At 39.0% G+C, this 13,047-nt stretch overlaps 1 protein-coding gene across 2 annotated transcripts; it reads left to right on the forward strand.

Annotated features, from left to right (window-relative positions):
• The first annotated feature begins 1,803 nt into the window (after positions 1-1,803).
• On the forward strand, positions 1,804-12,866 carry srsf6a (serine and arginine rich splicing factor 6a). 2 transcript variants are annotated; one of them, XM_072696442.1, is made up of 6 exons: positions 1,804-2,005; positions 5,331-5,494; positions 9,386-9,501; positions 9,786-9,988; positions 10,856-10,933; positions 11,891-12,866. In XM_072696442.1, the coding sequence occupies exons 1-6, from the start codon at positions 1,899-1,901 to the stop codon at positions 12,369-12,371; spliced, it is 1,149 nt and encodes a 382-aa protein (XP_072552543.1). In that variant the 5' UTR covers positions 1,804-1,898; the 3' UTR covers positions 12,372-12,866. The 2 variants fall into 2 exon arrangements, with proteins under 2 accessions (XP_072552543.1, XP_072552544.1); XM_072696443.1 differs by having other exon boundaries at positions 10,856-10,921.
• The last annotated feature ends 181 nt before the right edge of the window (positions 12,867-13,047 follow it).

The following is a 13,047-nucleotide window of genomic DNA, read 5'->3' on the forward strand; positions in this document are numbered from 1 at the left end:
TGTGATTCATCTCAGACTTCAGTGTAATAAAGTAATGTCAGATTAATCAGGAGTTCATGCAGAAACCTCGTCTGTGTGAGCGGTCAGCGCTCAGGCTCTGTACAGAGAGTGACCTACGGGAGGAAGCTGGAGGCCTGTTTGGTAAGATTATTCATTTGTGTTAAAAGCTGAAGTTCTCTAAACTACACTGAGATATTATAAGAAAAAAAAACACAGATTCCTCTAGACGGTTTATTAGGCATACATTTATTTGTTCTCCCACCAAAAATTGGAGGATATTATAGCTAGCATTTTAACTTGTGATGTATTATATATTATTTATTTACATTTTACATAAACCCAGCTAGCAAAAAGTTAATTACATGCTATCCAGCATTTTAGCTTATTTTATATTTTATTTATTTATTTACATTTTACATAAACCCAGCTAGCAAAAAGTTAATTACATGCTACCCAGCAACACTTAGAAGACTTGCCCAAGGACTCTTATTAGTCACCCAGACCTATATATATATATATAACATAAACCCAACTAGCAAAAAGTAAAGGATATGCTAGCTAACATTTTAACGTCTTGTATAATTTATTTATTTATTTGCATTTTACATATATCCAGCTAGCAAAAAGTAAAGGATATGCTAGCCAGTATTTTAGCTTATTTTATATTTTATTTATTTATTTACATTTTACATAAACCCAGCTAGCAAAAAGTTAGTTACGTGCTATCCAGCATTTTAACTTTTTTTTATATATTTATTTATTTATTTATTTATTTACATTTTACATAAACCCATCTTACAAAAAGTAAATTACATGCTAGCCAGCAACACTTAGAAGACTTGCCCAAGGACATAACATAGGACACAACATAAATATATATGTTTATTTATTTACATTTCTGGCATTAAGCTGAGGCTCTTATCCAGAGCGACTTTTAAGGTTGCTCATATTATAGAGGTGGACCTTAGGAGTCTTGCCCAAGGACTCTTATTTATCACCCAGACCAATGTATATATCTCACATAATCTCAGCAAGTGGACATGCTAGCTAACATTTTAACTTGTGGTTAATCAGAATTAATCTCAGAATATTGTTGTGATTAATGCAATTAAAAACTTTTTTATTGATTGACACCACTAGTTTACATCTTTATGAACATTTAAACATTAATAAAAGTCCCTGTGTTCTGGCTAAAATAAGTTTCCATCACAAGTTTGTAATGTTAAAGTTTATCATATTAAATTCCAGTGTCTGATTTTCACTAATGCACAGAAAACCTACATTTTATTGTGAAGTCAAATCAGATTTATTGACACATCACATTAACACAGGTCTGAAGCTGAGTGAAAGTACAGTCCCTCACAGTTATCAACATGCAAATATAAACAAATATAGTAGTATTTTTTTTTTAATGTGTTTTTGGACAAATATATAAATGTTTTCTTATTTATGTTTATTTATTTCTATAATTTATTTTTCCTGAAGTAAAAAAAAACACGTTTGTGAAAAATCACTTCTGAGGGGTGGCTTTAGTTAAACCGAGGGTTAAACTGAGTATTTATTGAATTAAGAGAACAGTTTATTAGATGGAGTGAATGGTGTATTAAGCTAAATGAACAATTTATTTAATTATTACATTGAGATTACAATAAAACATTAAAATAAATATTAAATCGAAGTTTAAGTCATTAAATAATAATAATTTTCTACATTGGTACTATTGGTGGGAGTTGAAAGCAGTGTGTTTTCTGCAGAGTGGTGAAGGACTTTTATTTTGAAGGATCTCCGCTCCGTCCCGAGCTGTAGCGGTAGAGGGAGGCTGGCTGTCGGGGGTTCTCTCTGCAGGCCGCTGTTCTCCGGGTGGCCCTGCTTGCTTGTGTCGAGCCTCTTTCGCCGTCATGCCTCGGGTTTATATCGGACGTTTGAGCTACCATGTCCGCGAAAAGGACATCCAGCGATTCTTCAGTGGATATGGGAAGCTTCTGGAGGTCGATTTGAAAAACGGGTAACGCTGATCGAGTCCTTTACGCGCTGCAGGAGAGGACAGCAATGGCGCTGGTCAACCTCGCGACGTCCATAACAACAGATTATGCAACATTAACGTTACATAACCGTAAATATGCGCTTTGGGTCGTTTCGGAAGAGTTATTTTGGAGTAAATTAAAAAGTAGATTAATATAACCTGCAGAAGTCCTGTTATTTCTAGGTTCTTACGCGAACTTGCCGTTCCACCTTAAATAGTGCATTGTGGTTAATGGGCGACTTAAGGTGGACCGGAGAGATCGCGAAAGACGGCAACTCCAGCGCCCTGCTTACCGCTGGCACCATTAGCTGATATAATTTATTATATATATTAGCTATATTTTATATATAAATTACAGGCTTTTATATCATGTGTATTTATATATTAAATTATTTAAATATATATTTTTCATTAAGCTGCATTAGCTAAGTACGGAGCTCCAAAAATAAATATATATTAATTAATATAGGAATAATAAATATTAAATAAAATATTTCATTGATTTTAATAAATTGTTTCCTCAGTAAAACTAAAAAGAAAAATAATTCTCTCTAATCTGAACGTTTACGTCTCTTAAAACTCTTATTCTTTAGGGGTTAATAATGTTATTTAATCATATTAACCATTTAAAGCCTTATCTATTATATAATTACTATACATTTTTCATTCTCTAAACGGTCAAATGTTTTATTTGACCTTCTGACCAATTTATTGTGTGTTTTTATGTGTTTGTTTGTTTGTTTTTATTAAATAACCCTTATGTCTTAACGCTTATGACTTTTATTTTGTATCATATTTGATATATCTGGAATTTATTTTACAGCAGTTTTTGTAAACATACAGAACTTATTACTTTTAATTTTATTTTTATTTTTTGATGCATCTAGTAAACTAGTAATCTGCCAGATATTTATTTATTTATTTATTTATTTATTTATTCATTTATTTATTAATTATTTATTTATTTACATTTTACATACACCCAGCTAGTAAAAAGTACAGGACATGCTAGCCAGAATTTTAACTTGTTTTAAATTTTATAATTATTTTAATATTTATATGTGTATATATATTTATGTTTATTAATAATCACTCTGTTGCAGGCTTCCCGAATGTCTTAAATATGTGTCAGCTATTGAGGTGGTAAAAATACTATATCATGGTATTTAAAGACATTTTCAAAGTAAGAAAATATTTATTATAATACATGTAACATCGGTATCGACAGATTATTAAAAACCACTATTCAGATCCTTTCCAGTGATTTATACTCAACATCTGCTGCTCTTCGTCTAATTAAACCAGTCTAATTACACTGTTGGTTCTTTAAGCACAGACAATAACAACAATACCCCCGATGCGCTTTAGAAAAGCTGATTGTGTATCATTAAAAAAATAATCACGATATGATAAAATATACTCATGTCGCCCAGCTATATCCAATACGCTTCGCTTTGAAGGGTTAATGTGGAGATACGCAGTTAATATCTAATGTTGTCCTCTAAACCTGACCCCTATCCTTCAGTGAAGGGAACCCTAACGGGGCGCTCTCTGGTGGGACATGGGTAGGGCTACTGGGGCTCCACTGTCTGATTAAAAGTAGGGATGCACCGATCCATCCTTTTCTGATCAGGTAAAGATACTTTGTGTGTCGGCAGATACCCGATAGCGATCTGATACCACTGTTGAATTAGTTTTTTTTTCTCCATTTAGCTACATTAGCTAAGTACGGAGCTCCAAAAATAAAGAAAATAAATATTAATTAAATTATTTCATTGATTTTAATAAACTGTTTCCTCAGTATTACTATAAAATTAATTCTCTCTAATCTGAGAGAAAGATTTAGCTAAAGTCTAAATCGAGTTAAACGGTTTACGTCTCTTAAAACTCTTATTGTTTGGATGTTATTTAACCATATTAACCATTTAAAGCCTTATCTATTAAATAATTGCTAGAAAATGTAAATTGTCTAAACGGTAAAATGTTTTATTTGATCTTCTGACCCATAAATTGTGATTTTATTTGTTTGTTTGTTTGTTTTAATTAAATAACCCATATGCCTTAATGCTTATGACTTTTATTTTGTATCATATTTGATATATGTATAATATATAATATATATCAAATATGATTTATATTTGATATATCTCCACTTTCTGATTAAAAGTAGGGACGCACCGATCCATCCTTTTCTGATCAGATACAGATACCGATACATGAACGTTGCGTGTCGGCCGATACCTGATACCGATCCGATACCACTGTTGAACCGACCGTATATCTGACCATCTGGGAGATATCTAAGGCATCAGGCTTGACGTAATCATTACTTTACTAACAAACTAGAACAAATGAACAGAGATATTAATAAACCCAATTTCTGATTATTGGTCACTAAAATGAATAACCGTGCTGGACCTCGGCTCAGTGCTGTCTGGGCTCATAGACTCCAAAATCTGTGAGACTAAAGCGGAGCGAGCAGCCCCTCCTTCTCGGTTCTCCTCATGTGGAGGACAAGCTGGATTACTACTCTCTGATAGTTGATGACCGGTTTAGGTCAGATAGGGGGTGTCCTGCTGTTTGCTATGACCTGTGTATGATGTCTGTAGATTCCTCTGATCCTGGGCTATAAAGCCTAGAATACCGGCAGTGCGAGAATCAGGTTCTGTGAATTTATCGCTATCGTTATCTGATACCCGATCCAGCTAATTTTGTTAGTATTGGGTAGTATTGGATCGGTGCATCGCTAATTAAAGGCACCTTAATATTTTAATATTCTGTAGTGTCGATACATATGACATATTTTAAAAAATTGGATTTTAACAAAATTGGCTAGTATAAGCTTTGCCAAGTCTATAGAGGAGCATTTGTAGATAAAGATGGATACAGGGTTCAGCTCTTATTATGCTGCTATTAAGCAGGGCAGAGCATTGGCCTACCTATAGCAGTATAAAGTATATAGGATTCCTTTGGGTTGAAATAAGGTGGGTGGGTGTATGTGTTATATAATATAATGTGTATATATATATAAAATTTTATATATATATATATATATAAAATATCTTTCTCTCTCTCTCTCTCTATATATATATATATATATATATAGATATATAGATATTATATTATATAATATAGATATTATATATTATATCTATATCTCATTGGTTTTATTGTTTTATGAAGATGTGTAGGAAAACATACCGGACTATCCAACCAAGTATCTCTTCCACAGCACTAAACCCCCACAAGCTTGCAGCACTGTTCCAGTTATACGGTGTTGTAATGCGATGACTCGATCTTATTCCAGGTACGGCTTTGTGGAGTTTGAGGATACACGGGATGCGGATGATGCCGTGTATGAACTCAATGGAAAGGAGCTGTGTGGCGAGAGGGTGATGGTAGAGCATGCCAGGGGACCTCGGCGAGACCGCGATGGATACGGTGGAGGGGGTTATTATGGAGGAGGCCGCAGTAAGTGTGCTCCATAGTGTGAAGACATACATTCTCTTTAAGCCTAGATGTGAGATTCTGGTCATTGGTCACTCTTTTATAAACGGATATGTTTTAAAAAGCCTAGGTTTGGTTTAATGATGTCTTGACTTCAAAATATGCAAATTGCAGAGTCTATCCCGTCACGTAGACGGCCCAGATCGTGGCCTCACTTTGCATTAGTCTGCGGTAACTTCGGGATTCTCTGAATAAAGTGCAGGACGGTCGCAGCACTCCACGTTTTAGTGCTTTGACCTCTTCAGTGCAGCTGATTGAGGTGCTCGTCTAATTCACTCTCAGTGCTCTGACTTTCCAGCACTTGATTTTGAGAGCCTTGTTATGAAAGTTAGGCATATGTGATCTTTATATAATAGTCCATTGTTACATTCTGTAGTCTGAATAAGGATACCAGACCCTGTTTGTGGTGGTACTTCTTTCAGGAGGTCTAAGGGCATTTGGAAATTAGGAAGGAAAAAATAAACACAATAAAATAAACTGTTTTAATCTTCAGTCTGTTCCTTCCAAAGCAGATTCGGTCCTAAATAGGGATGTCCCGATCCAATCGAGACGTATTTTGATGGGTCGGGTATCGGCTATTTTAATCCTGATCCAGTCCCGAGTCTTTGTTTTAACTGCGGTGTTCAGAGAGCGGCATCTGGTGTCCTTAAGGCTTCATTAACGGACATTATTATTATCCCCAGCCGGCTGCAGCAGCAGTGCGGACGTTCTCAGAAGGTAAATAAAGGAGTTTAGGTTCTGCAGTGTGGAGCTATTTTACACTGGAACCTAAAAAAAAAACAGACCATAATATCTGACCCTTTATAAAACTCTCTCACTGTTTTACCAGCGGGAGAACCAGCACTGAACAGCCCATTCAGAACTGAGGCTAACCTTAATGCTAACACACACACAGTTAAACAGTTATTACACACCAGTAGACCAACAACCACAGATACCAGTCCAGGAAGTCAGTGATCAGACTGCAGTGTTGTAAAGGAGCTGGGAGCTGATTGGTCAGGGAGGAGATCAGACTGGATTATCAGATATTAAACACTATAAAACATAATTTTAAGAAAAGTCTGACTAAACTAAATCAGTCAGTCCAGAAAGTCTGATTATAGAAACTGATCCTGAAAATAAAGGATTTTACTGATCAGATTAATCAGCAGCTCGTCTGATCTAAACTGTGGAGCTGGATTATTATTTATACACACAGAGATCAGATCAGATTAATCAGCAGCTCGTCTGATCTAAACTGTGGAGCTGGATTATTATTTATACACAGAGATCAGATCAGATCAGATTAATCAGCAGCTCGTCTGATCTAAACTGTGGAGCTGGATTATTATTTATACACACAGAGATCAGATCAGATTAATCAGCAGCTCGTCTGATCTAAACTGTGGAGCTGGATTATTATTTATACACACAGAGATCAGATCAGATCAGATTAATCAGCAGCTTGTCTGATCTAAACTGTGGAGCTGGATTATTATTTATACACACAGAGATCAGATCAGATCAGATTAATCAGCAGCTCGTCTGATCTAAACTGTGGAGCTGGATTATTATTTATACACACAGAGATCAGATCAGATTAATCAGCTGCTCGTCTGATCTAAACTGTGGAGCTGGATTATTATTTATACACACAGAGAGATCAGATCAGATCAGATTAATCAGCAGCTCGTCTGATCTAAACTGTGGAGCTGGATTATTATTTATACACACAGAGATCAGATCGGATCAGAATCGGCTGATACTCAGCAGTAAGAGACTCGGATTGGATCGGGGGCCGAAGTAACCTGATCGGGACATCCCTAGACCTAAATAAAGAAAATGTCTTTTATTTTTATATTTTCTTGCTGCGCCACAGTCGGAGCTTTTCCCTTCGAAAAAAGCGCCGTACACAGCCCTGTGGAGCTTTAACAGTAGGACTGTTTTTTGACTGAAAGTTGGTGCTCCTGTTAAAGCTAAACTTTTAAGCGAAGCTCTTTACAGCGCAGTTCAAATAAGACACTCCTCCTAAATAAAAAATAAAGGGCAGCAGCTGACTGTTAGAATCACTGGTGTACCTTTTACTTGTGCCGATATTAGAGCCTGACCGATACTAAAGTTTTAAGGGAAAGATTATTGACTGGTATTGTGATAGATTTGATCAAATTTAGATATGATTCAGTGATCGATCATCAATTATGAAATACGCTGTGTCCAAATGTTTGTGGACACCCTTTTTAATAAATGCATTCAGCTACATTAAGTTAATTAATAAATGCACACCCTCATACAGTTTGTCTAGTCCCTGTAGAGAAGTACTGCCAATAGAATAGGACTCTCTGCAGCAGATAAACATGAATCTAGTATTGGCACCCTGCTGCCTAATGCCAGGCGTAGGCTAGTAGAGGGGTATAAAGCCCCCCCAGCATTGAGGATCTGTGAAGCAGTGGAAGAACTGTGTTCTCTGGAATGATGGATGGTGGTGCTCCATTCAATACTTTTGGGGTGGGGTGGTGATCATCCAATATCCTGACCTCACTAACACTCCAGAATCTAGTAAAAACTTTTATTTTAGTTAATGGTCTTAATTTTATGATTTATTAGTTTGCTGCTACTTACTATTTTTTAATTATCCAGTTTAACCGGCATTGTTGTGGGAGTCCCACTGGCCTCCCTAGTATCATACCTAAGGTTTTGCTCGGTTGTTAAGAGATTGCTGTCAAAAGGAACACCTCGTGTATCATCAGCGATATTTCCACCGATACAACACCCATCAAACTGCAGGACATGAATATCAACCAGTATGGTCAGCCAGCTGATATCGGTCGGGCTCTAATTTGATAACGTCTCACTCTAGTCTGTCCCAGTTTGTGTTTAACCAATGTTATGGACCATACCTTCTAATACTGGACAGAACCTGGGTTATGTACCAGGGACGGTCAGTTAGTAAATCTGTGCGACCCATTTGCTCTGTATCTTCTAAAATTTCTAAACCACGACTGTTTATCCTGTTCATTTAGAGTTTTGGAGGGGAAATAATTAAATAATTACAAAAAAAAAACACAACACGCTCCTTATTTTACTGATTTGACTGTTTTGTATGCAATTTGTGTTGTAGCCCAGTGGAAACATAAATGTCGGTTATTATGTATGACTGCTAAAAGTTGCAATTTTATTTCCAGTTTGATTGCCACAGTAACAGAGACCTTGATGTTTCAATTTGAAAGAGTCCAGTGGGGGCTGAGGCTGAGTCCGAGTTCGTTGTGGCTAAGATGACTACCTGACCGGTTTGGCCTTGGCCTTCACCTAACAATGTGTGTGTGACCTTTGCCCCTTGATGCTTTGGCTGACCTAACCGGAAGCCAAGATGACAGCAGCCTTTTGCCAATAGACCAGGGGTGATGGTGAGGAATGCTAGTTATTATGTTGTCGATATGGAAAGCCTCTAGCCAAAGATGTAAATGGGAGGTATTCGGCTAGGCTTACTGTTCAATGTCGTCAGTGATGTTACATTACAAGGGAGAAAAACATGCCTCTTGTGTGAATGTATGTACTATATTTTTCTAAACAGCAAGTTGCCATGCTTTTCTCTGACAGATTATCATCATTTCCTTGTCTGATCAGCTTTGTGTGTCTTTATGAATTCCTATATCCCTGTTCCGAATAGTAATGCCATGTCTGGGAGGCAGCAAACGGCTCATGCCCGAGTCTGTGAACAGGTTTGCTATAAGCAACAGAACACTGTCAGAAAGGCAGTTGCTGGGCAATGTGTGACTTTAGGCTCTTGAGTGAATCTATCTATCAATCTATCTCTCTCTATCTGAGAAGCGCAGATCTGTCTAACTGCTACTCCCTCTGTCCTCCTGTCTGTTGAAGGTGGATACAGCAGCAGGAGTCGCTCTGGCAGGGATAAGTATGGGCCTCCGGTTCGCACAGAGTACCGCCTCATCGTCGAGAATCTCTCCAGCCGGTGCAGCTGGCAGGACCTGAAGGTAAGGTGGAAGGAGTCACTCTTTTATATCTGTTAGTGTAGGCAGCTGTGGCCTAAAGGTTAGGGAAGTGAGCTTGAGACCCGAAGGTCACTTGTAGGATCCTTAAGACCGGCATCTACGGCTGTCATAATTTTTAAATACCACTGTATATGGAATTATCGGTATTACGACCAGGCCTAGTATAGTGTATAGGATGTGTAAATCTGGGTGTTGCGTACTCTGAAAGATGGTATATAGATTTTAAAAATTTATTTAATATTAAAAAGTAATGTGTTGTCTTTCAGGACTTCATGCGGCAGGCCGGGGAGGTGACCTATGCAGATGCCCATAAGGAGCGCACCAACGAAGGGGTCATAGAGTTCCGCTCCCACTCTGACATGCGCAGGGCTCTGGAGAAACTGGACGGTACCGACATCAACGGCAGGAAGATCCGTCTGGTTGAGGACAAGCCACGCCGGCGCCGCTCGTATTCCGGAAGTCACTCTAGGTATGTCTACAGATTGCGTATCAATATTGATCGGTATTACAGATGAAAGGATGAACGTTTGATTGATTTTTGTATCTGTATCTGCCGATTTTGAGCCCAATATTTATCTAACGTGGCCGATCCAGAGAGCCAGTCACTGATATGATCAGTATTTTGCGAGTTAAGGATTACAGCAAGGCCTTTCAGTCAATTTTTCGGTCAACTGCTAGATGGCAATGCAGGTCTTCATGCACACGTCCGGAAACACCTTAAGGCCGGTGTAGAAAACACATTTGACTCAAGTATTTGCACGATGTTTAAAGTCTTTAACGCTGCTTCCTTCAGGACACCTTCATTTTAAACACCACTAACCAGATACCACACTCGAAGTACAGTACTCAGCCCAGTACAGTGAGTATCGAAGCACGACAGAACTACCAAACACTACTAACCTCATTGAAAAAAGCAAAATGTGCCGACCACATTTGAGCAGTACCAAAAATACAGCAGCGACATTAAGCTAGCTAAAGGCATCGTATCCGAAGTGATTCAGTGCGTGATGATGCGTTACCAGGTCTGGAAAGGTTCATATGGCACTCAGCACCGCCCTCAATCGGCATGGAGAATTGGCCGATCGCACTGAAATGTGATGGCCAGTCGTTCCATCTCTAATCTGTCCTTATCAGCAGAAAATTCCTCGCCTGGTTGGGCGATGGTGGTTAGTTGTGTGTGTTGTGGGGTAGTAGAGTAGAGAGAGTAGATTGAGCATGGTGGCTTAGTTTTATTAAAACGCGTACATCTCACTGCCTGTAAATAAGAGCTATTCATCAGCATGATTATTTACTGGTGTGTGTTGTAGTACTGATTCCACCTGGTTTTCGTCTGCAGGTCCCGAAGTCGCCGCCGCTCACGCAGCAGGAGCCGCAGGAGCAGCCATTCCCGAAGCAACTCAAGGTCTCGCTCAAGGTTATAATGCCGGTCCACTTGCGTGTTTTAGGTGTATGTCTTTCTGACGTACCACACTTCTGACTGTCGGTCAGAGTCTGAGGTTTCTTCATTGTTTACAGAACATGTCCAGACTTTCGTGCACTAAAAGTACAATGAGGCTCAGGTAATTACTCTACAGCAGGATAGCACTAATGTACAAGGACAGGAAGAGCCCTATGTATGGAAATCTACACAATATACAAAAAAATTATTTAACAAAAAGCTGGGAGCTGCTGGCCAACTTCAGTAGTTACGCATTCTCTACGGATTAATTGTAGTATACAGTCAATCTACTGTAGTACTAGAAGAATTAAAATCACACTCAATTATGCCTTTTAAAATTGTACCCTGTATGTCCAAATGTTTGTGGACGCTTCCTTCTGATGAATGCATTCCGCTACTTTAACTTGCACCCATTGCTGACACAGATCTGCAAATGTGTGCATGCTGCTCGTCTAGCCTAGTCCTTGTAGGGAAGAACTGCCAATAGAATAGGACTCTTTGGGATAGATAAACATGAACCAATTGGCACCATGCTGCCTAATACCAGGCATTGCTGTGGAGCAATGGAAGAACTGTTGTCTGGAAGGATGGTGGTGGTGCTCCATCCAGTACTTTTGGGATGATGTGCTCATGCTCTTGCTGCTGAATGCAATCAAATTCTCACATCAATGATCCAACATCTAGCTGAAAGCCTTTCCTTGACAGTAGATATAGTTACTCCCAACAAAAGCAGGATTAAGTATTATTTTAATGCCCTTGACTTCCGAGGAAACTATGAATGAGCAGGTGTCCCAATACTTCTGTCCATGTAGTGTATTTAAATGAACTGCTGCTTTATCATTGGTGCTGAAGGTGTGCTGGTATTAGGGGAAAGTATGATTCAGCATTTTCCTTTGGGATTAATAAAGGTTATGTTTTTTGTTTTTTTTGCAGGTCCCATTCCCGCCGACACCGCTCCCGTTCCAGGTCCAACCATAAGTCCCGCTCCCGCTCAGGCCGCAAGTCCCACTCCAAGTCTCCCTCCAGCAAGTCCCGCTCTCGCAAGTCTCACTCGCGCTCCCGCACCCACAAGTCTCGCAGCAGGTCAGCCAGCCGCAAGTCCCGCTCCCGCTCCGACACCCGCAAGTCCCGCTCCAAGAGCACTTCCAAAGTGAAGTCTGAGCGCGGCTCCCGCGGGCAGTCCAAGGAGAAGTCCACCAGTAAGAAGTCCCGCAGCCGCTCCGCCTCGCCTGCGGAGAACGGAAACGAAGAGCGCGACAAGTCTGCCTCCCGCTCACCTTCTCCTCAGGCCGAGAAAAGCGGCTCAAAGTCTCCGGAGCGAGCCTCCCGCTCCCGCTCCCGTTCCAAATCTGCATCCCGCTCTAAATCCAGATCCAGATCCCGATCCAGATCCAGATCCGCCTCCCAGGACTAGATCGTACTGTTGACGTGAATCAGTTGTAAAGGGTGGATTTCTTTTTTTTATTGTTTCTTTTGTTTCTTTTCCAAACATTTGATCAGTTTATTTTCCTGTCCTTCCGCTGATTGAGACGAAAACATTAATCCGAATAGCTTAGATGTTTTGTACGTTGCATGAGCAGAATTACAGATTCTGAGCTTAGTTCTGTGTTGTGCAAATAAGCAGTCATGAAACTAATCCTTTCGTAACCTGACTCGAGTGGCCCTGCGTGGCCGATATCGCCCATTTAATTCAGATGAAATCTTCCAGTGAGCTTATATTACCGATGAGCTGTCTTGTGGTGTTGTCATTTCACATCAGTTACACACCTTGTGTTGATTTAATTTACTTCAATTGGTCACGTCCTGTTTTCAAACATTAAACCGACCTGCATTCCTGATGTGACGTTTTAAATAAGTGCGGGCGGTCCATTTTTAGTGTACATTTTATTAAAAATCCTCATTGATACAACTTTGGTGGTCTTGGGTTTTTTATTTTATTATTATTATTCATTTATTGCCTTTAAATGTGTAAATTTGATGCATATGTTTTAGACCAGGGTGTGGAGAATATTTACACCATTCGTGTGAAATATTTATAACTTAATATAACTTACTTAGACTTTATTACCTGGGTCAGGTTGGATAGGAAG

This window comes from Salminus brasiliensis, chromosome 14, assembly GCF_030463535.1.
Source record: "Salminus brasiliensis chromosome 14, fSalBra1.hap2, whole genome shotgun sequence".
Classification (NCBI taxonomy): Eukaryota; Metazoa; Chordata; class Actinopteri; order Characiformes; family Bryconidae; genus Salminus; species Salminus brasiliensis.